The sequence below is a fragment of the Rhinopithecus roxellana genome, chromosome 13, assembly GCF_007565055.1.
Source record: "Rhinopithecus roxellana isolate Shanxi Qingling chromosome 13, ASM756505v1, whole genome shotgun sequence".
NCBI classification, from domain to species: domain Eukaryota; kingdom Metazoa; phylum Chordata; class Mammalia; order Primates; family Cercopithecidae; genus Rhinopithecus; species Rhinopithecus roxellana.
Window position 1 is genome coordinate 3,404,729 of NC_044561.1, and position 24,638 is coordinate 3,429,366.

At 53.1% G+C, this 24,638-nt stretch overlaps 1 protein-coding gene across 1 annotated transcript in view; it reads right to left on the reverse strand.

Annotated features, from left to right (window-relative positions):
• Positions 1 to 24,638, reverse strand: part of TRIOBP (TRIO and F-actin binding protein) — a 78,265-nt gene that overhangs the window by 38,196 nt on the left and 15,431 nt on the right. The window contains 5 exon segments of the mRNA XM_010389214.2: positions 2,049 to 3,047; positions 4,053 to 4,167; positions 12,208 to 15,490; positions 21,723 to 21,891; positions 24,240 to 24,447. Coding sequence (XP_010387516.2) covers positions 2,049 to 3,047; positions 4,053 to 4,167; positions 12,208 to 15,490; positions 21,723 to 21,891; positions 24,240 to 24,447 — 4,774 coding nt within the window.

Sequence of the window (24,638 nt, forward strand, 5' to 3'; positions counted from 1 at the left end):
TTCACTGTGTTAGCCAGGCTGGTGTCGATCTCCTGACCTTATGATCTGCCCACTTTGGCCTCTCAAAGTGCTGGGATTACAGGCGTGAGCCACCGCACCCGGCTGTGCCAAGCCAAGGATTTTCATAGAGAGGAGCAGCTGGAGCCCCGGCAGGACCTGGTGGCTCCTCGTTTTGTCATCTATGAAATGCCTTTCAGCACATAGTGCTCCCATCCCTTCCCAGCCACCATCTCCCAGCCTCCTGAGAACCCTGAGCTTCACCATGAAACTGAAGAATCTTTCTAACTGGGTCCCCACTTCCTTCTTGACCTGGCCGGCCTACAGCACCCAGCATGCCCCGGGACACAGCACCGTGTCCTTGAGCTGCCTGTGGTCTGTGTGCCTTCCCAGCAAGCCTGACAGCAACCTGAGGGCAGGACGAGCTGACTTATCCCTACTTCTCTGATGTTCGTGCATTGAGTTGATCAGAGGGTCAACTCATCAAAGCCACAGAAATACAGGGGAGAGGATTCTCCAGTCCTCCCATGGGCTCAGGAGCTTTGTGACCTGGTGGCTAAAAGTACAAACTTAGGCTGGGTGTGGTGGCTCACACCTGTAATCCCAGCACTTTGGGAGGCCAAGGTGGGCAGATCATCTGAAGTCGGGAGTTCAAGACCAGCCTGACCAACATGGAGAAACCCCATCTCTACTAAAAACACAAAATTAGCCGGGCATGGTGGCACATGCCTGTAATCCCAACTATTCAGGAGGCTGAGGCAGGAGAATAGCTTGAACCCAGGGGGCGGAGGTTGCAGTGAGCCGAGATTGCACGATTGCACTCCAGCCCGGGCAACAAGAGTGAAACTCCGTCTCAAAAAAAAAAAAAAAAAAGAAATAAAAGCACAAACTTTGGAGTGGATGCTTTGATCTCATTTCTCACAACCTATGCATGTGTGACCCCCAGCAAATGCCTAAGGAGTCTGAGCCTCAGTTTCCTCATCTGTCAAGTGGCAACTGCCTCCTATCCACCTGAGGCACATATGGCAAGGCCCTGGGGCCCGGCACGGGGTGCACCCTGATGCCTGGAAGCCCTGCTCATCCTGGGGGAGGTGGCAGCGGACTTTGCAGCGAGATGAGGAGGCTTTGGAGAAACAAGCAGGAACCCCCACGGCACCCCAGTGCTGCCCGTCAGAGAAGATTGGTCCATCTTACAGAGGGAGAGAGGCTGGTGTTCAAAACCACGTGCCGTCCTCCGAATGAGCTATCACCAGGGTGCAGGACTCTGGCCTCCAGGACCCTCCCTGCCCACCATCTTCAGATGAAGAATGTTCTGGGCTTCAAGGCAGCACCAAAGTACCACTGAAGCAGGGGAAGGGTGAGCACCTACTGTGTGCCCACGCTGGGCCCACTTTGCACACGAGCCTCATTTAAGCAGCCTGTTTTGGCAGCTAGCTGAACCCAGTGAGCATTGATGCACCCCCTTCTCTGTGTCTGAGAGGAGCTGTAGGGGCCAGAGAGGGTAAGCGAGGCTGTCCTGGACTCAGGAACCTGGGTATCACCAGGGGAAGGGGCATGACCACACTGGCTATAGTCCCAGGTGGGGTCAGGTGTGTGCCACCAGACACAACATAAACCAGGTATGGTGGAGCCAAGAGGGGAGCAGGCCCTGGCCAGAGCATCTTGCTTGAGGCCTCAGTGTGGTCTGCACTGAGCGGATCTGGGTTTCGCCCATGCCCCGCCAGCAAGTGGCTTCACCCTGTGCGTCAGTTTCCTTATCTGTAAATAAATAGTGTATTTCTCACTTGGTTGCTAAGGAGACTAAATGGTAAAAGTACACGTCAAACATTCATATCAGGGCTTGGCCCATAAACACTTAAAACGGTGTTGCTCATCATCAGTGTTGGGCCAGTTTGGTGGTCGGGATGGGTTGTGGTCAGCAGGGAGGCTGAGGTCTGAGCCTGGAGGGGGATGCAGGAGCTGAGGCTACTCAAAGGGGAGGCTTTTCCAAGGAGACTTGGCTGTGGGGGGCTGACTTTCTGGCTACCCTTGGGAGGGGGGAACCTCCTTACCTGCAGCTCTGGCAAACTGGGGCCCTCTGCAGTGCTCCCCAGGGGGCCCGTCTGCTCTAGGCCTGCCAGAGTTACGGTCGCTGGTCCTCTTGTCACTTTGGTCTTTGGCCACTGGGTGGAGGTGCAGGCAGGGCTGGGCGACTGGGCCGGGCTCTGGGGCAGCGGTGCGGGGCTGTGTCCGTTGACTGGGGTGGCCTCGGCCCAGCCTTCTGGCTGGCTGTGTGACTCCTGTTCGGGGACATCCTTTGTGCCTGGGGGACCCATCTCTGGCCCTGAAGCCCTGGCCAGGTCATCCCTGTGTCCAGCTGGGTCCTTGCGGGGCAGCCTGGCCTGCAGGAGCTCCAAGAGGCCCTCCCAGTCCAGCCTGGGGAGACGGACCCAGGCCCCCTCTCCTGGTGCCCGGAGAAGACCAAGCAGGTCCCTCCAGTCAAGCTCGGGTCGCCTCTCAGGGCCATGCGAGTATGGACACGCTCCCTCTGCCCCCCAGCCCACAGTAGTGGGTGTCCCAGGGTGCCTGGATTGTGAGGACTCTGTGGGGCCTCCCCAGTTCTCAGGGGGGCTTGTGAGTGGGCTTCTCTTCCCTAGTTCTCTGGGGGGCTCATGGGTGGCCGCCTCCTCCCAGGCCTCTGGCTGTCCCCAGCTCTCCCTGTACTCCCCAGGAGGGCCCCCCCATGCTCCCTCCAAGGCTTTGGCTGCCCCCAGGCCTCCCTCCTGGCTGCTCCAGCTCCTCTCCAGGTGTCTATGAGGGCCCTGGGACCCTGGCGGTTCCTCTTGACTCTGCCACACCCCCAGAGGCTGTCTTGGGCCTGCTTGGCCACTCTCCAGAGGTCTCTGTGTCTGCAGCTCCCTCTCAGGGGTCCTGGCTGATGTCCTGGGAGGTGGCACGGACCCCTGGAGCCACCGATCTCCCTCAGGTCTCTTCTCAGGACTCCGAGAATGAGGGGGCTCTGCTTGGCTCCGCCAGGTCAGTTCTGCCTGTTTGGCAGGGCGCTTGGTCACCTGGGGATGAGGTGAGGAGGTGGGTGAGGCTCTCTCTCTGGGGACCTGGCTGCCGGCTCTGCCTTTCTTAGGCCCCCAGAGAGGCAAGGCTGTGCTCACACAGCAGCCTGGATCAAAGCAGGCCAAAAAGCACACAGGGTCCCTGCCCTCCTCCCCACTTGGGGGTCAGCTCCTCCCTTTCACCCACTTTCCTCGGTTCCAGAAAAAGATCTGCAAAGACCTGCTCCCATTCTTGACTTCTCACCCCTCTCAAAGATACTGATTCCAACTTGGGCTATCAGGTGCCAGAACTTCCACCACCAATACCCCATTCCACTGCAGTGGGCCTGGCCCTCTGGGTTTTGTTAAAGCTACAAATCACCCTGAAAGAGAGGGCCCTTAGAGCCAGATTCATGCATCAAGGCTTTCCCTGAAATCTGCTCAGGACAGCAGTATTGGTAGCAGTATTGGCCAGGTGCAGTGGCTCACGCCTGTAATCCCAGCACCTTGAGAGGCCGAGGTGGGCGGATCACCTGAGGTCAGGAGTGACCAGCCTGGCCAACATGGTGAAACCATGTCTCTACTAAAAGTACAAAAATTAGCTGGGTGTGGTGGCACGCCCCTGTAATCCCAGCTACTGGGGAGGCTGAGGTAGGAGAATCTCTTGAACCCAGGAGGCTGAGGTTGCAGTGATCCAATATTGCCCCACTGCACTCTAGCCTGGGAGACAGAGCAAGACTCCATCTCAAAAAAAAAAAAAAAAAAAAAAAAAAAAAGCAGTACTTAGTAAAGGAAGGGGATAGCATGGGACAGGGGCTGTCTTCAGAGGACTCATGTGAGGTCTTGTGCAATTTGCCAAGAGCTTCTGGCCCTTGGGGAGAGGGGAGAGCTGGAGACCCATGATTGGACTCCGACCCTTTCATAGAGGACCTTCCTGTCCAAGCTCCCTACCTGGCTTCTAGCAGGAGGGAAGAGGCAGTGGCCACCTCTTGGGGTGTGGGGCCCCAGACAGCTGGCAGTGCTCACCTGCCTGCTGGGGGCAGGGCTGGACTGTCTTCGGAGAAGTTGGCTCTGGCCTTGGCTGGGCCGCTGTGACCGTCCCTCGTCCTGGGCCTGGAAGGCCCCCGCTGCCTCGGACTTCCTATGAGCAAATGCAGCCACTCCTCTGAGGAACTGTCCCACTCCCAGCACCCCAGCCCCTCTGCTCCCACCTCCAACAGAAGGAGATGTGGGAGAGCCAGGGACCCACTGCAAGCTGGTTGAAGGGCCCTAAGTAAGGGTGACTCTCGGGGCCTCAGTTTCCCCTTCTGAAAAATGGGGATGGTTAACACTGCTCTATTCTGCCTCACGAGGCTCTTGAGAAAATGACAAGAAAAATGGGGAGTAGAGGTGTTTGGGTGGGGAGGGGGATCTGGCCCTGACCGTGGCTGTCTCCTGTCTCATCCAGTACTACCTGTGACTAACCACCACCCCACCAGCAGCCCACCAGCCACCCCCAGACACAGGTTAGACTGGTCTTTGCAGGAATTAAGATTTATTGAGCACCTACTGTGTACCAGGCACCCGGCACACATAATCATAATGGCAAAGCATTTATTGAGCGCCTCTTATGTTCCAGGGGCCAAGCGCTTGTATCATGATCTTGTTCCATCTCACACAGCCCACGAGGTGGGACGACAGAGCCAGACTGCTGTGTGCCCCGTGTTCCATTCTTTTTGCCCTTTTCCTGTCCATATTGTAAATTTTGGATTTCTTGAGGCCGGGCACGGTGGCTCAAGCCTGTAATCCCAGCACTTTGGAGGCCAAGAGAGGCGGATCACAAGGTCAGGAGATCGAGACCATCCTGGCTAACATGGTGAAACCCCGTCTCTACTAAAAATACAAAAAAATTAGCCGGGCATGGTGGCGGGCACTTGTAGTCCCAGCTACTCGGGAGGCTGAATTCAGCAGGAGAATGGTGTGAACTCGGGAGGCGGAGCTTGCAGTGAGCCGAGATCGCACCACTGCACTCCAGCCTGGGCGACAGAGCAAAACTCCGTCTCAAAAAAAAAAAAAAAAAAGGCCGGGCGCGGTGGCTCAAGCCTGTAATCCCAGCACTTTGGGAGGCCGAGACGGGCGGATCACAAGGTCAGGAGATCAAGACCATCCTGGCTAACATGCTGAAACCCCGTCACTACTAAAAAAAATACAAAAAACTGGCTGGGCGAGGTGGCGGGCGCCTGTAGTCCCAGCTACTCGGGAGGCTGAGGCAGGAGAATAGCGTAAACCTGGGAGGCGGAGCTTTTAGTGAGCTGAGATCCAGCCACTGCACTCCAGCCTGGGTGACAGAGTGAGACTCTGTCTCAAAAAAAAAAAAAAAAAATGTTGAATTTCTTTTCCTTTTTCCCTCCCATCACTGTTAACCAACAGAATCCCAGCGCTTAGCCTTGAAAACACCAGGCCATCCTAGCTGTTGGCAAAAGAGCTCTGAGCAAGATCAGAAGAAAGAAACATTCTTCCCGACAACTCCAGAGAGGCCAACATAAACTGTACGAGCAAATGTCATTTTTTTTTTTTTTTTTTTTTTTTGAGATGGAGTCTCGCTCTGTCACCCAAGCTGCTGGAGTGCAGTGTCGCAATCTCAGCTCCCTGCAACTTCCATCTCCCGGGCTCAAGTGATTCTCCGTCTTAACCTCCCAAGTAGCTGGGATTACAGGCATGAGCCACCACGCCTGGCCCTGGGCAAATGTCATTTCTAAGACACTGGACTTCAGGCGTTGTTGCCGCATCCGATGAAGATCATCTCTAACTTGTTAGTAAAAAGTCTAGTTCCAGTTAGTTGTCTTGCTTACTAACTGGGAGGCATGGCTGTTAATGTTTAACAGTGGTATCTCTATTGACAGGTAAAACACCAAACAACCTAGGCTTATCTCTCCCTTCCTCTACCTCAGGGGTCACAACAAAAGACCCAAGTGTTCAGTGACTGTTTATTTTGGTTGGGTCTCAGTTAGCAAATGGAGCCGCGTCTTTGGTGGATGAACTGAACCAGGAAGAGAAGCCTGAAAAAGGCCACCCTGTGGTGGCGCCCAGAGTAAGGCAGCAAAAAGGGAAGTAAGAGGAACCTCTGCTCAGGCCTCCGTAGGACCTGCTCTCTGCGGTGGGCCTGTGCCTGAGGAACCATGCTGGAACACCACCTTCAAAAGTATGGGATTGGACAGGCCGCAGTGGGTCATGGCTGTAACCCCAGAACTTTGGGAGGCTGAGGCAGGCAGAGGGCTTGAAGTCAGGAGTTTGAGACCAGGCTGGACAACATAGTGAAACCCAGTCTCTGAAAAGACAAAAATTAGCCCAGGTGCGGTGGCTTATGCCTCTAATCCCAGCACTTTGGGAGACTGAGGTGGGTGGATCACTTGAGGTCAGGAGTTAGAGACCAGCCTGGTCAATAGAGTGAAACCCAGTCTCTACTAAAAATACAAAACTTAGCCGAGCGTGGTGGCACATGCCTGTAATCCCAGGTACTCAGGAGGCTGAGGCAGGAGGATTGCTTGACCCCAGGAACAGTGAGCCGAGATCGCACCACTGTACTCCAGCCTGGGCCGCATAGTGAGACCCTGCCTCAAAAAAAAAAAAAAAGTATGGGGTTGGGAGGCCAGGTACAATGTCTTTATACCTGTAATTCCAGCACTTGGGGAGGCTGAGGTCGGAGGATCACTTGAGCCAAGGAGTTTAAGAAAGCCCTGGCAACAGAATGAGACCTTGTTCCAGGGAAAAAAAATTTTTAAATGAGCCAGGCATGGTGGTACGTGGCTGTAGTCCCAGCTACTTGGGAGGCTGAGGTGGGAGGATTGCTTCCGCCTGGGAGGTTGAGGCTGCAGTGAGCCATGATCACACCACTGTATTCCAGACTGGGCGAAAGAGCAAGATCCTGTCTCAAAAAGAAAAAAGTATGGGGCTGAAGTTTTTTGTTGTTTCATGTCTTTTGCCAGTGTCATTAGAATCAGAGCCATAAAGCACAGTAATTTGAGTTGTTAGCAGTTATTGGCACCTGGTTCAGACAGGAACCAAAGTTCCCTGGAGGAAGTGTTTCTGAGCTTGAGGGCTCCCTGAGCAGGCTGTTTGTAATCTTTTTTTTTTTTTTTTTGAGATGGAGTCTCGCTCTGTGGCCCAGGCTGGAGTGCCGTGGTGCAATCTCAGCTCACTGCAACCTCTGCCTTCCGGTTTCAAGCGATTCTCCTGCCTCAGCCTCCCGAGCAGCTGGAATTACGGGTGTCTACCACCATGCCTGGCTAATTTTTGTATTTTTAGTAGAGACGGGGTTTCACCATGTTGGCCAGGCTGGTCTCATTTCGAACTCCTGACCTCAGGTGATCCGCCTGCCTTGACCTCCCAAAGTGTTGGCATTACAGGCGTGAGCCACTGCACCCAGCCAATTTGTAATCTAATTTGAGGTGAGTGTGTTTCCTTACTCTGTGAGAGCTGAAGGCCTTAGAGTGAATTTTCCCCTGAACTGGGGTATAGGAGCCTCGATGAAGCAAGAGCCCAAACATGACCCAGTGGGCCGTTCCTCCCTGATGGGGAGGAGGGGGAGGACAATAGTGGAAACACCCGGTGAAGGGAAGCAAGGCACTAGTGTGTTCTCTTCCGGATGGATGCATTTTCCATACGAACTCCAGCTTGCTTGATGAGCATTCCTCCTGAGAACTCGCCTTCCTTTTTTCCCCCATGTGGAATTGAGAGAAAAGAGCGAGGGACTCAAGAAGATTCTGAGACCCCAACAGAGACCCGGTTTGTCTGATGCTGAAGCAACAGCATCTCCCCGGGGCCACCTGTTCCCGAGAGTTGGTGTGACCACACCAAGCATGACAAAGGAAACATGTTTCCTTTGGAAACTTAGATGGGCTCTTCGACCTCCAGAGAGAATTAAAGGCGCAAAGCCATCAAGTCTGGCGAATCCAATGAAGTCTGTGTTTTAAATGAAAAATGACCACAGAATGCTTACATGACTTTAAAAGATTCCAAAGGCATCTAAGGAAAAAAAAATTAAGATCAAGCCAAAACTCCCAATGCTTTGATGTGATAATCTTTTAAGAAAAAAATTTCCAGACTTGGGACAATGCTTGGACAGAGTAGATGCTCAATAAATACATATTGATGAGGAAATGAGAGAAAATAAAAGCTCAATCCTATAGCCACCCACTCATAAACTCCAGTCTGTCCCTTACACACACACTACATAGTTTTAAAAATTTCCATCTTCAGAGGATGAATGGTTTTCTACTTGGAAAAGGTGCCAGATAAGAGGAAAAAATTTAATTATTCAGTAAAATTATAAAAACTCCCCTAAAAGGTAAATAATCTATTTCAAAGAGAGTAGAATTAAATGTACAGGAGTGATCATGTAAAAACAAATGGTTAATAAAAGTGTAAACATATTTCTTATTTCTATTATTAATATAAACACCTTATCTCTCTAAAATTATCTTGGAAAGAAGTAAAGAAAATTAATTAACTTTGGCATAAAGACCTTAATGTCGGCCGGGCGCGGTGGCTCAAGCCTGTAATCCCAGCACTTTGGGAGGCCGAGACGGGCGGATCACGAGGTCAGGAGATCGAGACCATCCTGGCTAACACGGTGAAACCCCGTCTCTACTAAAAATACAAAAACTAGCCGGGCGAGGTGGCGGGCGCCTGTAGTCCCAGCTACTCGGGAGGCTGAGGCAGGAGAATGGCGTGAACCCGGGAGGCGGAGCTTGCAGTGAGCTGAGATCTGGCCACTGCACTCCAGTCCGGGCGACAGAGCGAGACTCCGCCTCAAAAAAAAAAAAAAAAAAAAAAAAAAGGAAAATTGACATTAGACCAGAAATAGTAATCATAAAAAGGTCAAAGACACTTTGGGAGGCCAAGGTGGGAGCATTGCTCAAGGCCAGGAGTTTGAGACCAACCTGGGCAATAAAGTGAGACTCCATCGATACAAAAAATAGAAAAATTAGCTGGGCACAGTGGCGCACGCCTGTAGTCCCAGCTACTGGGGAGGCTGAGGTGAGAGAATCCCTTGAGCCTGGCAGTTTGAGGCCGCAGTGAGCCGTGATCATGCCACTGCACTCTTGCAGGGTGACAGAGCAAGACCCCGTCTCAAAAACAAAAGGTCAGGCCATGAGCGGTGGCTCACGCCTGTAATCCCAGCACTTTGGGAGGCCGAGGTGGGTGGATTGCCTGAGCTCAGGAGTTCAAGACCAGCCTGGGCAACAGGGTGAAACCCTGTCGCTACTAAAAATACAAATAAATTAGCTGGGCATGGTGGCGGGTGCATGTAGTCCCAGCTACTCGGGAGGCTGAGGCAGGAGAATTGCTTGAACCTGGGAGGCAGAGGTTGCAATGAGCCAAGATTGTGCCACTGCACTCCAGCCTGGGTGACAGAGTGAGACTCCGTCTCCAAAGAAAAAAAAAAGTCAAAGACAGTGAAGACTTTTAGGGTGAAACTACTCCATGATGTTACAATGGTGGATACTTGTCATTATACATTCATTCAAGTCCGTAGGCTGTACATCACCTAGAGTGAACCCTAAACTTTGCGTGATTTGTCAGTGTAGGTTCATGGACTGTAACAAATGTATCCCCTACTGCCCAGTACAGTGGCTCATCAGCCCTTTGAGAGGCCAAGAAAGGAGGATCCGTTGAGGCCAGGAGGTGGAAACAGGCATACCTGTCTAGTACAGGATATTGGTAGTGGGAGAGGCTGTGCATGGAACTCTCCCCTTTCTGCTCAATTTTGATGTGAACCTAAAACTGCTCTGGGTTTTTGTTTTTGTTTTTAAGGCCAAAGAAAGAATTATACTAGGCCGGGGGCGGTGGCTCAAGCCTGTAATCCCAGCACTTTGGGAGGCCGAGACGGGCGAATCACGAGGTCAGGAGATCGAGACCATCCTGGCTAACACGGTGAAACCCCGTCTCTACTAAAAAAATACAAAAAAACTAGCCAGGCGATGTGGCGGGCGCCTGTAGTCCCAGTTACTCGGGAGGCTGAGGCAGGAGAATGGCGTAAACCCGGGAGGCGGAGCTTGCAGTGAGCCGAGATCGTGCCACTGTACTCCAGCCTGGGCGACAGAGCGAGACTCCGTCTCAAAAAAAAAAAAAAAAAAAGAATTATACTAATACTGGAGACCACATGGTTGTCATCTGGATATTAAATGATCAAGCTTACTGGAAAATGAAATTTGAAGAACAAGAGATAAGGTTTCTTTTTTCTTTCTTTCTTTGTTTTTTTTTGAGATGGAGTTTCACTCTTGTTGCCAGGCTGGAGTGCAATGGCACAATCTCAGCTCACTGCAAACTCCACCTCCCAAATTCAGGCGATACTGCTGCCTCAGCTTCCTGAGTAGCTGGGACTACAGGCGTGTGCCCCTACATTCAGCTAACTTTTTTTTTTTTTTTTTTTTTTGGAGACAGAGTCTCACTCTGTTGCCCAGGCTGGAGTGCAGTGGCATGATCTCGGCTCACTGCAAGCTCCGGTGCTGGGATTACAGGAGGGAGCCACCGGCACCCAGCCAAGATTGATAAGGTTTCTCATGCAGATTCAAATCCAGGAGAAAACTTGCCCAAGAAGCAGCAAAGAGGAATTTTAGATACAAAATATTCCATACCCTTTAGGGTGATGAAAATGTTCTAAAGTTAGATTGTGGCAGTGGTTGGACAACTTGGTAAATATACTAAAAATTCACTGAATTAGATACACGGAAAGTTTTGAAACTTCCAGACTGCTTTTTGTTGCCGTTGTTCTCTTCACGCTAACTAATGGAATTCTAGCTCTGATCCTTGAAAACTCGAGGGCTGGAACTTCTGGGGAGAGAAATCTCAGCTGAATCAGGAGGAAATGCTCCCCTTCCAGGGGGGCCAGTGCTGCTCACCAAGGAGACTCAAAAGACACCTGGACTTCAGTTGTCCCAGGATGTTTGACTGCTAAAAATCTGTAATTCTGTGAGCTTTCTTTCTTAAAATAGGGTGACTCTGGCCATACTTTTTTTTTTTCTTTTTTTTTTAGATGGAGTCTTGCTCTGTCGCCCAGGCTGGAGTGCAGTGGTGTGATCTTGGCTCCCTGCAAGCTCCGCTCCCGAGTTCAAGCCATTCTCCTGCCTCAGCCTCCCGAGTCGCTGGGACTGCAGGTGCCCGCCACCATGCCCAGCTAATTTTTTGTATTTTTAGTAGAGGTGGGTTTCACTGTGTTAGCCAGGATGGTCTCAATCTCCTGACCTCATGATCCACCTGCCTCAGCCTCCCAAAGTGCTGGGATTACAGGCGTGAACCGACATGCCTGGCCCTGGCCATACATTTTTAAACTGATATAACTGTTTTCTGAAATGCATAGGGACCCATGAATTTTCTTTGCCAAGGCAGGAAAAACAGAATGGGCACTTTCTTCTTCTCCCTCATGCACGGAAGAAAAAAAAAAAACCCATGAGTCTGGATCAAAGGGTTTGAGAGTTCACCCTCATTTTGGCCGGGTGTGGTGGCTCACTCCTGTAGTCCTAGCACTTTGTGAGGCCGAGGCAGGCGGATCATTTGAGGTCAGGAGTTTGAGACCAGCCTGGCCAATATGGCGAAACCCCATCTCTACTAAAAATATTAAAAAATATTAGCCGGGTGTGGTAGCGGGTCCCTGTAATCCCAGCTACTTGGGAGGCTGAGGCAGGAGATTCGCTCAAACCCAGGAGGTGGAGGTTGCAGTGAGCCAAGATCGCACCATTGCACTCCAGCCTGGGCAACAAGAGCAAAACTCTGCCTCAAAAAAAAAAAAAAAGAAAAAAGAAAAAGAGAGTTCACCCTCATTTGAATGAATGGGCTCATGTTCACCTCCATTACAGATGAGGAAATTGAAGCTCACGTAGGTTAACTCACTGTATCAGGTCACATGAGTTGAAATGTGGCTTTGACCCAGGATTTGGACTCAGCCCTCCTGACTGCAGTCTTTGCTGTTAACCACTGGGCTGTGCATGACATCACTTAACCACATACACACACAAAACCAGAAAACTCCTAATATGCAGAAACAGAGAAATGGAGTGATTTGCCCAAGGTCACACAGCCAGTAAATGGCAAGCCAGGGGGATTTGAACACTCCTGGCATCCTAACCCTGAGAAACTTCCACCTGTCCTGCTGCCGAGCCTCCTCCCCAGCCCACTTGGCTGACCCCACCCCTGGGCTCACCTGCGCTCTTGCCCAAAGAGGCGCTCCACCTCCGTGCGGCCAGGGCTGCGGGTGCGGCCCCCGCTGCTGCGCTGCGCCTGGGTCCCTGGCTGTCTCTGGGCCAGCCTCCTGGGTGGGGGCAGGTCAGCCAGCACAGTGTACTCCTCCCGCTCCAAGTTGTGCCTGGTCTCCCCGGGAGGCACTGAGCCCCGGGAGCCCCCGGAGCTGCCTGGCGAAGGTGAGGGTGCCAGGAACGCTAGGTCACTGGGTGGGTGGCGGGGTGGGGAGGAGGCTCGGGGTGCATCCCGGTGCCCGATGCATACTTGGGGGATCAGCACTGGGGAGCCATGCAGAGAGTCAGTGGAGGGGGCCAGGCTCTCCATACTAGTTCCAGGGGGGTCCTGGAAGAAGAGGGATGGCTCAGGAGCCTGGCGTGGTGGGGATGAGAAGGAGGGTGCATCCCGGTGCCCAATGCACACAGGGGTGGGGATTTGGGGGCGCTCGTGCAGAGAGTCCATGGAAGGGACAACGTTCTCTGTGCTGGCCCTGGGGAGGTCCGGGAATAAGAGGGAGGGCTCTGGGGCCTGGCGTGGTGGGGAGGAGGCCCGGGGTGCGTCTCGGTACCCAATACATACAGGTGCGGGGAGCTGTAGGGGCTCGTGTTGGGGGGACTGACACCGATGCTCGGCGTCTGATGTGTCTGGGAGAAAGGGGAAGGGGTCAAATTGGGTGTGGCGGGGGGGCGAGGACGCCTGGGGGGCATCTCGGTGTCCAATGCACACAGCAGGTGGTATATAGGGAGGCTCGTGGTGGGGTGATTCACTCTCTGGGGCGTGGGGCTCTGGGAAGAAGGGGAAGGGGTCGTGCTGCAAATAGCGAGGGGGCGAAGAGGCTCGAGGGGCATCCCGGTGCCCAATGCACACAGCACATGGAGGCTGGGAGGGCTCAGGATAGGTCAAGGGAACCCCACAAGCAGCAGGGTGCACAGGTGAGGAAGTCCGGGAGGTGCTCTGGTGGCCTGGGTTATGGGAGGAAGAGGTGGCCCGGGATGGCAAGTTGTACTGGGTGGGGCCAAAGGAGGACTGGGGTGGGTCATGCTGGGCAGGCCTGCTGGGAGAGGATGTCTGAGGCCTGTCACCTTGGGTTGGCCGGAGGGCGATGGATGCCCAGGGAACCTCATTTTGCTTGGAGCGAGATGGGGAAGAGGTTTGAGGACCATCACTCTGAGTTGGCCGGAGGGGAAAGGAGGCCCAGGGGATGTCTTTGTTAGTACGATGTGGAGACGAATTCCTGGGATTGTTCCATTGAGTGGAGCGGTGGGGAGATGATGGTCTCAGATTCTCCTTTTGGATGCAGCATTGAGATGAAGAGGTTCCAGGGTTGTCTCGTTGAAAGGAAAAGGACTGTGTGCGGTCCCGCTGTGTACGAGTGGGTCTGAGGTTATCCTGTTTGGTACAAGAGGTTTTAGGTTTGTCTTGTTGGGTAGAAGATGATCTGGGGATGTTCTGTTGAATAGAAGTTCTGGGGTTGTCCTTTTGGGAAGCTCTACTGGGAGAGGAGGCTCTGGGATTGTCCCGCTGGGCACAGGATGTTCTGGGGTTGTCTCGTTGGGTGGTTCTGTTGGGAGAGGAGGCTCTGGGATTGTCTCGCTGGGCACAGGATGTTCTGGGGTTGTCTCGTTGGGTGGTTCTGTTGGGAGAGGAGGCTCTGGGATTGTCCCGCTGGGCACAGGAAGTTCTGGGGTTGTCCTTTTGGGTGGCCCTACTGGGAGAGGAGGCTCTGGGATCGTCCCGCTGGGCACAGGATGTTCTGGGGTTGTCTCGTTGGGTGGTTCTGTTGGGAGAGGAGGCTCTGGGATCGTCCCGCTGGGCACAGGATGTTCTGGGGTTGTCTCGTTGGGTGGTTCTGTTGGGAGAGGAGGCTCTGGGATCGTCCCGCTGGGCACAGGATGTTCTGGGGTTGTCTCGCTGGGTGGCTCTACTGGGAGAGGAGGTTCTGGGATCGTCCCGCTGGGCACAGGATGTTCTGGGGTTATCTCGTTGGGTGGTTCTGTTGGGAGAGGAGGCTCTGGGATCGTCCCGCTGGGCACAGGATGTTCTGGGGTTGTCTCGCTGGGTGGCTCTACTGGGAGAGGAGGCTCTGGGATCGTCCCGCTGGGCACAGGATGTTCTGGGGTTGTCTCGTTGGGTGGTTCTGTTGGGAGAGGAGGCTCTGGGATCGTCCCGCTGGGCACAGGATGTTCTGGGGTTGTCTCGCTGGGTGGCTCTACTGGGAGAGGAGGCTCTGGGATCGTCCCGCTGGGCACAGGATGTTCTGGGGTTGTCTCGTTGGGTGGTTCTGTTGGGAGAGGAGGCTCTGGGATCGTCCCGCTGGGCACAGGATGTTCTGGGGTTGTCTCGTTGGGTGGTTCTGTTGGGAGAGGAGGCTCTGGGATCGTCCCGCTGGGCACAGGATGTTCTGGGGTTGTCTCGCTGGGTGGCTCTACTGGGAGAGGAGGCTCTGGGATCGTCCCGCTGGGCACAGGACATTCTGGGGTTGTCCTGTTGGGTAGCTTTGATCTGAGAGAAGGTTCTGGGATTGTCCCGCTGGGCACAGGATGTTCTGGGGTTGCCCTGTTGGGTGGTTCTGTTGGGAGAGGAGGCTCTGGGATTGTCCCGCTGGGCACAGGATATTCTGGGATTGTCTCTTGTGGCTCTATTGGGAGAGGAGGCTCTGGGATCATCCTGCTGGGCACAAGATGTTCTGGGGTTGTCTCGTTGGGTGGCTTTGTTGGGAGAGGAGGCTCTAGGATCATCCCGTCGGGCACAGGGTGTCCTAGGGTTGTCCCACTGGGGAGTACAAGTAGGAAAAGAACTTTGGGGGTTGTCCTGCTGGGTAGAAGAGGTTCTAGGGTTATCTTGTTGGGTGGCTTTTTGGGGAGAGGAATATTTAGGATTATTTTGTTGGTTGGACGAGGTTCTGGGGTTATCCTGTTGGGTGCTTCGTGAGGGAGAGGAAGCTCTGGGGGTGTTCCGCTGTGTAAATGAGGCCCTGGAGGTGTCCTGTTGGGTGGATGAGGCCCTGGAGGTGTCCCTTTGGGTGATACGGTGGGGAGAGGAGGCTCGGGGGGTTTCATGTGTAGAGGCAGCCTGAGCAGTGTCCCTTTGGGCAGGGGAAGCCCGAGGCGTGGTGCTTCGAGGTCCGCTGTGTGGTGTCATGGAGGAAGCCTGGGTCAGTGTTGACCGGTGCCGCTCTAGGGAGAACCCGTTTTCTCCCCGGAGCTTTGCCCAGTGCTGTCCTGCGCTCTGGCCCCCACCGCCAGTGTCTGGAGAGAAAACAGAGGAGCTCAAGGTAAGGGGAGGGGTCCAGGCACCTCTCATATTCTACCTTTCTTTGTCCCTTTGGACTAGTAATTAGGGCAGACCCCATACCCTCCTCTTACAGGTCTCACTGTCCGTACCAAGTGACTCCACCTCTCTGACCAAGGCTGATGAGACAAGGGCTTGGATGCCTCTCTCAAGCCAAGGTCAAGAATTTGAAATTGAGACCCTGACTCAGTCAAGAGATGGACTCGACAACTGGAAGAGGCCACAGGGTCTGGGGATCCATGGACAAGACAGAGAAGAAGCAGACTTGTGGAGAGAAGTGTTGGCAATAGCCTGTGTAACTCCAGGGAGGGAGAGGTGGGCCCAGCAGCAGCCACCTGATAGTCTGCCCTTCCTAGTTTTACTTCCTTCAATCAGAATCTGAGGAATTCCCCCCATTTCTTGTTTTTCTGTTTTGTTTTTGAGACAGTCTCGCTCTGTCGCCCAGGCTGGAGGGCAGTGGCACCATCTCGGCTCATTGCAACCTCCACCTCCCGGGTTCAAGCCATTCTCCTGCCTCAGCCTCCGGAGTAGCTGGGATTACAGGCATGTGCCAGCATGCCCGGCTAATTTTTCTATTTTTAGTAGAGACAGGGTTTCACCATGTTGGCCAGGCTGGTCTCACACTCCTGACCTCAGGTGATCCGCTCGTCTTGGCCTCCCAAAGTGCTGGGATTAGAGGCGTGAGCCACCGTGCCCGGGTTTTTTTTTTTTTTTTTTTTTTTTTTTTTTTAGACAGAGTCTCGTTCTGTCACCCAGACTGGAGTGACAGACTCGGCTCACTGCAAGCTATGCCTCCTGGGTTCAAATGATTCTCCTGCCTCAGCTCCCAAGTAGCTGGGATTACAGGCATGCACCACCATGCCCAGCTCATTTTTGTATGTTTAGTAGAGATAGGTTCTAATGAGTCTGCTTCATGTGTGACAGCTCTAGAAAGCCCCTGGTTTTTGTATTCAAATGTTCCTACCCTGAGGCTTCTCCCAGGGCTGCCATGAGGATGGGAAAGGTGCACGGATGGACAAACTTTTATAAACTGATAGCTGGGAGTTTGCCAGAAATGCAGAATCTCAGGTCCCAGCCCAGATGCTCTGCTTCTGAATCTGCATTTAACTAAACTGTCTGGTGATTTGTACAACTTAGAGTTTCAGAAGCGCCGGCCTGAAGGATTAACGTAACTGTCCTCAATAGTGACCTCTTCGCAACTCCTAGCCTCATGACAGAGTTGCCATGACCTTGGTGTGTCACCCTCCATCCCGCTCAATCCCTCAGTCAACGAGCAGGTGTCGAGCACCAGCTATGTATATGTCCCTTGGCTACTGCTTTAGATGAAGAGTAAAGGGTATCGTGGCCTCACCTGAAAAGAGCCACAACTGTGGGTGTGGTGGCTCACACCTGTAATCCCAGCACTTTGGGAGGCCAAGGTGGGAGGACCACTTGAGCTCAGGAGTTCCAGACCAGCCTATGCAACATGGTGAGACCCTGTCTCTACTACAAGTTTTTTAAAACTTAGCAGGGCCTAGTGGTATGTGCCTGTAGTCACAGCCATCTAGGAGGCTGAGGCCAGAGGATTGCCTGAGCCCAGGAGGTGGAGGTTGCAGTGAGCCAAGATTGTGCCGCTGCCCTCCAGGGTGGGCAACAGAGCAAGACATTGTCTTAAAACAACAAACAAAACAAAAAAGTAGCCACAATTGCCTTCACGCAGATCCCCTCTCCTCTCCCTTTGCAGCCACTGCCCCGTCCAGCCTCCCTGGGCTGTTGTTGGTGAAGTCTGAGTTCCCAGCACCTATCAGAGAATTCAAAATTTGCATGGTTGCCAGGCGCAGTGGCTCACACCTCTAATGCCAACACTTTGGGAGGCCGAGGTGGGTGGATCATCTGAGGTCAGGAGTTCGAGACTAACCTGGCCAACATGGTGAAACCTGTCTCTACTAAAAATACAAAAATTAGCTGGATGCAGCCGGACGCGGTGGCTCATTCCTGTAATCCCAGCCCTTTGGAGGCCAAGGCGGGCGGATCACGAGGTCAGGAGATCAATACCAGTCTGGCTAACATGGTGAAACCCTATCTCTATTAAAAATAAAAATTAAAAAAAATTAGCCAGACATGGTGGCGGGGGCCTGTAGTCCCAGCTACTTGGGAGGCTGAGGCAGGAGAATGGCGTGAACCCAGGGGGCAGAACTTGCAGTGAGCCGAGATCGCGCCACTGCACTCCAGCCTGGGCAACAGAACAAGACTCAGTCTCAAAAAAATAAAAATAAAATAAAAAAATTAGCCAGATGCGGTGGTGCATGCCTGTAATCCCAGCTACTCAGGAGGCTGAGGCTGGAGAATTGCTTGAACCTGGAGGTGGAGGTTGCAGTGAGCTGAGATCTGGCCACTGTACTCCAGCCTGGGTGACAGAGCGAGACTGTCTCAGAAAACAAAAAACAAAAAATTTGCTGGTGGCTGATGTCCCATGGCTATTCTAAAATACATTTTGTGCCTGGTAATGGCTCACACCTATAATTCCAACATTTTGGGAGGCTGAGGCAGAAGGATTGCTTGAGTCCAGGAGTTGGAGACCAGCCTGGGCAACATAGTAAGCCCCCATCTCTACGAAAAATAAAAATAAAATAAATACATTCCATAGTTCACCTGTTTCTCTCATCTACACCCACTTCCTACTCCAAGCCACCACTGTTTCTCTCCTGGATGGTTGCAGTAGCCCCCAAGCCTGTGCACTCTGGGGCCAATGTCATCATTCATCCAGGGAGACTTTTCCTAAGTCAAAGGTGAGCAGATTGCTGTGCTCACAGCCTTCAGGGGAAAACTGGGAGAGATGGCAAAGCTGTCACAGATTGGAGGAGACAGAGATGAGGAGGGGGACTAAAGGCAATGTGGGATCCTGGAATGGATCCAGGAACAGAAAAAGGATATTAGTAGAAAAACTGGTGAATCCCATCAAGTCTGCAGCTTAGTTAATAGTATTGGAGCAGTGGGCCGGGTACGGTCACTCACACTTGTAATCCCAGCACTTTGGGAAGCCGAGGCAGGCGGATCACCTGAGGTCGGGAGTTGGAGACCAGCCTGACCAACATGGAGAAACCCCGTCTCTAATAAAAATACAAAATTAGCCAGGCGTGGTGGCTGATGCCTGTAATCCCAGCTACTTGGGAACCTGAGGCAGAGAATGGCTTGAACCCGGGAGGCGGAGGTTGCAGTGAGCTGAGATTGCGCCACTGCACTCCAGCCTGGGCAACGAGAGTGAAACTCCGTCTCAAAAAGAAAAAAAAGAAAGAAAGAAATGAGCGAAATAATGAGCGCAGTGTGGGGCCTGAGGTGTGGAGGGCTGGGCTGTATAAACTGGCAGGTTCAGGGGAGAAATCAAGGCCAGAGATGTGGACTCCAGAGTCATGTTTTTTCCCAGACAGTACTGAAAGCCAAGCAGCTAAATGTGCAGGGAGAGGACAGAAGGGGCCCAGGACTGGGATCTGGGGCATCCGATATTTAAAAGTGAAGCAGAGGAGGTGGCCTCAGCAAAGGAGAGCGAGGTGGAGGTGGCCTCAGCAAAGGAGAGTGAGGTGGAGTGGTCAGTGAGGAAGGAGGCAGGCCAGGAGTGAGGGGTTGGGGAGCCCAGAGTGATTCTGTGCAAGACATTTATTTAGCACAAGGCCTGGAACATCAGAAAAGCGGGTCACTGCTGTAATGCTGCTGCTGTTCTCATTGCTACCTCATCTATTCAGCCATGATTGATTTATGGGCTGTAAGTAAACGTCCACTGAGCGCCTGAGTGAGCATTGCCCCTCAGCTGAAGATGCTACATCTCCATCCCCTGCTTCCCTGAGCATCTGAAGCCTCAAAACCTCTTCCTTGGAGCTCGCAAATCCCACACAGCACAGCCAGCGCTGGGCGCACTGGCTCCCCAGCCATCTGCTCTCAGCAAAGGGCACACCATCCACGCAGACACCCAGGCCAGGAGCTGTGACCGTGTATCCTCCTGTCCTGAGTACCATCAAGTCTCCTTCCTAAACCTCTCTCCTTCTCTGTCCCCTCCTCACCCTGCAACCATGCCCTTTATTTTATTTATTTATTTATTTATTTGAGATGGAGTCTTATTCTGTTGCCCAGGCCGGAGTGTAGTGGGGTGATCTCGGCTCACTGCAACCTCCGCCTCCCAAGTTCAAGCGATTCTCCTGCCTCAGCATCCCGAGTAACTGGGACTACAGCCGTGTCCCGGATCTCATCAGGCTCAATATGGTGAAACCCTGTGTCTACTAAAAATACAAAAAGTTAGCTGGGCGTGGTGGCAGGCACCTGTAATCCCAGCTACTCAGGAGGCTGAGGCAGTAGAATCGCTTGAACCCAGGAGGCGGAGGTTCCAATGAGCCGAGATCACGCCACTGCACTCCAGCCTGGGAGACAGAGCAAGACTCCATTTCAAAAAAAACAAAAAATGCCCCAGTTGTCCCAGTAATGCCTGTCACAGGTCTGTCTCCTCCTGTCCCAGATCCCAATGGGCTCACACATGGCATTCCACGTCCTCGTCCCATTAGTCTCTTTTAATCAAGAACAGTCCCCAGCCCCATTTTGTCCTGTGAGGAGTCCAGTCATTTTGCAGAATGTCTTTCAATTCGGGTTTGTGTGATGTTTCACTGGGGTTAGGTGTAGGCAATGCATTTGCAGAAGGACAATTTAGAAGGGAAGGATTCTGTGCGCACCCCAGCATCCCCTCCCCCGACCCCATGCATCACATCAGGGGCATCTGATGTTGGTTTGTTCCACTCTGGGGATGCTGAACTGAAGGTGGTATCTTCCTGCTCCCCCCCAGCCTAAGGGCACCTTTCCTCTCAGTAATCGATGCAGAATCTGAGGAGTGATACTTTGAGACCACGGTGAAACCCCTGTTTCCTGACAACGTACCACCCTAGGGATTTTGCATCCGCCGGTGATTCGTGCCTGAACCAGTTATTGCTACGGTGGCTGCAACAGTCTCTTAACTGGTTTCTCATCCTTCAGCCCCTCCCTGCTCCAACTCATCCTTTACACCTTTGACCTAGGGAACTTCCTAAGGCACAGGTTCAATTACATGACTTTCCTCCTCAAAAAAACCTTCAGTGGCTCCCTACTACTTAGAGAAGAAAGTCCAAACTCCTTGACTAAGGCCAGGCACAGTGGCTCACTCCTGTAATCCCCAGCCAGGAATTTGAGACAAGCCTGGCCAACATGGTGAAACCCCGTCTCTACTAAAAATACAAAAATTAGCCAGGCATGGTGTTGCAAGCCTGTAATCCCAGCTACTAGGGAGGCTGAGGCAGGAGAATCACTTGAACCCAGGAGGCGGAGGTTGCAGTGAGCCGAGATGGCACTACTGCACTCCAGCCTGGGCGTGAGACTCTATCTCAAAAAAATAAAAATAATAGCTCAAGCCTGTAATCCCAGCACTTTGGGAGGCCGAGACGGGCAGATCACGAGGTCAGGAGATCGAGACCATCCTGGCTAACCCGGTGAAACCCTGTCTCTACTAAAAAATAAAAAAAATTAGCCGGGCGAGGTGGCGGGCACCTGTAGTCCCAGCTACTCGGGAGGCTGAGGCAGGAGAATGGCGTAAACCCGGGAGGCGGAGCTTGCAGTGAGCTGAGATCCGGCCCCTGCATTCCTGCCTGGGCGACAGAGCGAGACTCCGTCTCAAAAATAAATAAATAAATAAATAATAAAAAATTAAAAAAATAATAGGCCAGGCGCAGTGGCTCACGCCTATAATCCCAGCACTTTAGGAGGCTGAGATGGACAGACCACTGAAGGTCAGGAGTTTGAGACCAGTTGGGCCAACATGGTGAAATCCCGTCTCTACTAAAAATACAAAAATTAGCTGGGCATGGTGGCAGGAGCCTGCAACCTCAATTACTTGGGAGGCTGGGGCGGGAGAATCGCTTGAACTGGGGAGGCGAAGGTTGCAGTGAACTGAGATTGCGCCACTGCACTCTAGCCTGGGCAACAGAGTGAGACTCCGTCCCCTCCAAAAAAAAAAAAATAATAATACAGTGGGTAGCATGGTTCATTGTGGCTGCTCCATCATGACATGGGAACTGTTACTATTATTAACACTCAGGCCACCAAAGTAAGCCATGCCCAAGGTCCCAAATGGCCAGTGAGATGACTATCTGGGGGGCCCCAGGCCATCACCATGGGAACCAACCTGGCAGAAGGACTCACCCTCCTTTTTCTGGCCTGCAGTGTCTCCTCCCACAGGGGACCTGGTGAGGAGAGACGGAGCCTTTTGGGAGCTGTCAGCTCTCGGCCCCTCCTGAGGTCTCCTACGGATCATCACTGCGAGCTCGTCCCAGCTGGGGGCCTCCTCCTGCCTCTCAACAGTGTCCCAATCCTGCCAGAGAAGGGGAGGAGAAAGTTTGTGGGAGAAGAAAGGCTGCAGGACATACACTCCCCAAATGAGAGGGTAGAAGGAAGGGAAGGGAATTGACATTAAAAAGCACTTCCCTGGCCGGGCGCGGTGGCTCACGCCTGTAATCCCAGCACTTTGGGAGGCCGAGGCAGGCGGATCATGAGGTCAGGAGATCGAGACCCTCCTGGCTAACACGGTGAAACCCCGTCTCTACTAAAAAATACAAAAAATTAGCCAGGCATGGTGGCGGGCGCCTGTCGTCCCAGCTACTTGGGAAGCTGAGGCAGGAGAATGGCGTGAACCCGGGAGGCGGAGCTTGCAGTGAGTGGAGATCGTGCCACTACACTCCAGCCTGGGCGACAGAACGAGACTCTATCTCAAAAAAAAAAAAAAAAAAAAGAGCACTTCCCTGCTGGGTGCAGTAGCTCACACCTGTAATCCCAACACTTTGGGAGGCCGAGGCAGGTGGATCACTTGAGGTCAGGAGTTCAAAACCAGCCTGGCCAACATGTGGAACCCCGTCTCTACTAAAAATACAAAAACTAGCCAGGCATGGTGGTGGGCGCCTATAATCCCAGATACTCCAGAGGCTGAGGCAGGCGAATCGCTTGAACCTGGGAGACAGAGGTTGCAGTGAGCTGAGATCATGCCACTGCACTCCAGCCCAGGTGACAGAGCAAGACTCCATCTCAAAAATAAATAAATAAAATTAAATAAAAAATAAAAAGCACTTCCTAAACCACCAAGTTCTGCGTTCTGCCCCGGAGAGGTGACAGTGAGTGGTGCCACACTTTCTGTGGCGTAGACTCCGCTACATGGACTCAGTAAAAAGCACTTCCAGCCTGGGCAACACAGTGAGACCCTGTCTCTACAAAATTAAAAAAAAAAAAATTAGCTAGGCATGATGGTGCATGCCTGTAGTCCCAGCTACTCAGGAGGCTGAGGTCAGGGGATCACTTGAGCCAAGGAAGTCAAGGCTGTAGTGAGCCATGTTCAAGTCATTGCATTCCAGCCTGAGTGACAGAGCAAGACCCTGTCTCAACAATCAACCTTTTCTTTTTTTTTTTTTCTTTTTGAGATGGAGTTTTGCTCTTGTTGCCCAGGCTGCAGTGCAGTGGTACAATCTAAGCTCACTGCAACCTCCGACTCCCGGATTCAAGTGATTCTCCTGTTTCAGCCTCCCAAGTAGCTGGGATTACAGGTGCCCACCACCACACCCTGTTAATTTTTGTATTTTTAGTAGAGATGGAGTTTCACCATGTTGGCCAGGCTGGTCTTGAACTCCTGACTTCAGGTGATCGCCCACCTTGGCCTCCCAAACTGCTGGAATTACAGGTGTGAGCCACCGCACCTGGCCTTCAATCAGTCAATTAAATAAAAAGCACGTGCTGTTAGCCTGGCACTGTGCTGGGCTCTAGCAGGTGCTAAGTGCTAAGTCGCTTATCTTCAATGAACCTAGGAGGCATGCACGTCCATTGAAGCCAAGAGCTTTGCCCAGACTCCCCGAGTTCTGCATCTGGGACTGGTGTGAGATACCCCCAGGGGCCAGAGAGAAGTGGGTTCAAATCCTAGCCCCACTACTTCCCAGAGGTGTGGCCTCCACTAAATTGCTCCCCCTCTGAGCCTCAGCCCCATATGGGACAACTGAAGTCCCCGCCTCCGAGGGTGTGGTGAGTCTCCCTTGAGCCCACACCCACCAAGCCCTTAGCATGGAGCTGGCCATGAAGCGTGGGAGGCTGGGTTGTTTTATACTGAGTCTTATCACCACCCCCATCATTTTCCTTGTGAAGCGGTCTCCTGGGACAAGCCTGTCTCTCTGGCTCCGTGGCAGCCCCTCAAAGTGCAAATGCTAAAGGAAAGACTGCTGGGTCTTCTCTTTTCGTGGCTAAATGACCCCCGCAGCCTGCTCCCTTTCCTCTGTCCCTTGGAAATCTATGCCAGGGCTGGCCATGGGGCTCAGCACTGTGTGGTGAGGGCAGGGCCCTGGGGTTCTGTGCCACTCTTGCTCTAGACACCACACCCAACGTCCCAGCCCTCTGGGACCTGGCAGCCCGAGCCCGCTGGTGATTCACCCGGAGCTCCTGTCAGCTCAAACTCCTTTCCCCATCTTTTCACAGCCAGACCCCAGCCGCCCTGGGCCAGCCTGTGCAGAAACCCCCACCCTCTGGGGGTTCACTGGGGTGGCCCGAGGGGCCAGCTAATGGTCCAGAGGACCTCGCCGAATTCTCTGGTGTGAGGCTTAGCCCTGGCCTGGAGGTTTAGGCGGGACCCAGGGCTGCAGATGTAGGTGTGAGCCACTCTTGTCCCCCCATCTCCCGCTCCTGGCTCACCACAGAGGACGAGTTGCTGGTATCATCAGGGGTGGCGGAGTCGGAGTCAGGGCTGGAGCTGGGGTCAGAGCTGGGGTCCTCGTTGCAGCTGCCACGCAGGGAAGTGGTCAGGCCCTCCAGATAGGGCACTGCCTCAAGATCATGGCTCCTGCTCCTGGGGGCGGCTGTGGGACCCTCTTCCGAGAGCCCTGCTGAGGGGGATGGGCCCCTGAGAGACGAGACAGACCCATGACTTTTTCCCAAAAAGTAATGGGGAGTTAGGGGTACTCCCCACCCCACCCAGGCATTCACACTCACTCACACAGGAAGCCTGGGGCCCACACACTGGTGTAGGAGAGGGAGCCAATGCTGAGGGCTGCCTCTGTGTCAGGCTTTTTATATGGGTTGCCTCGTTGAGCT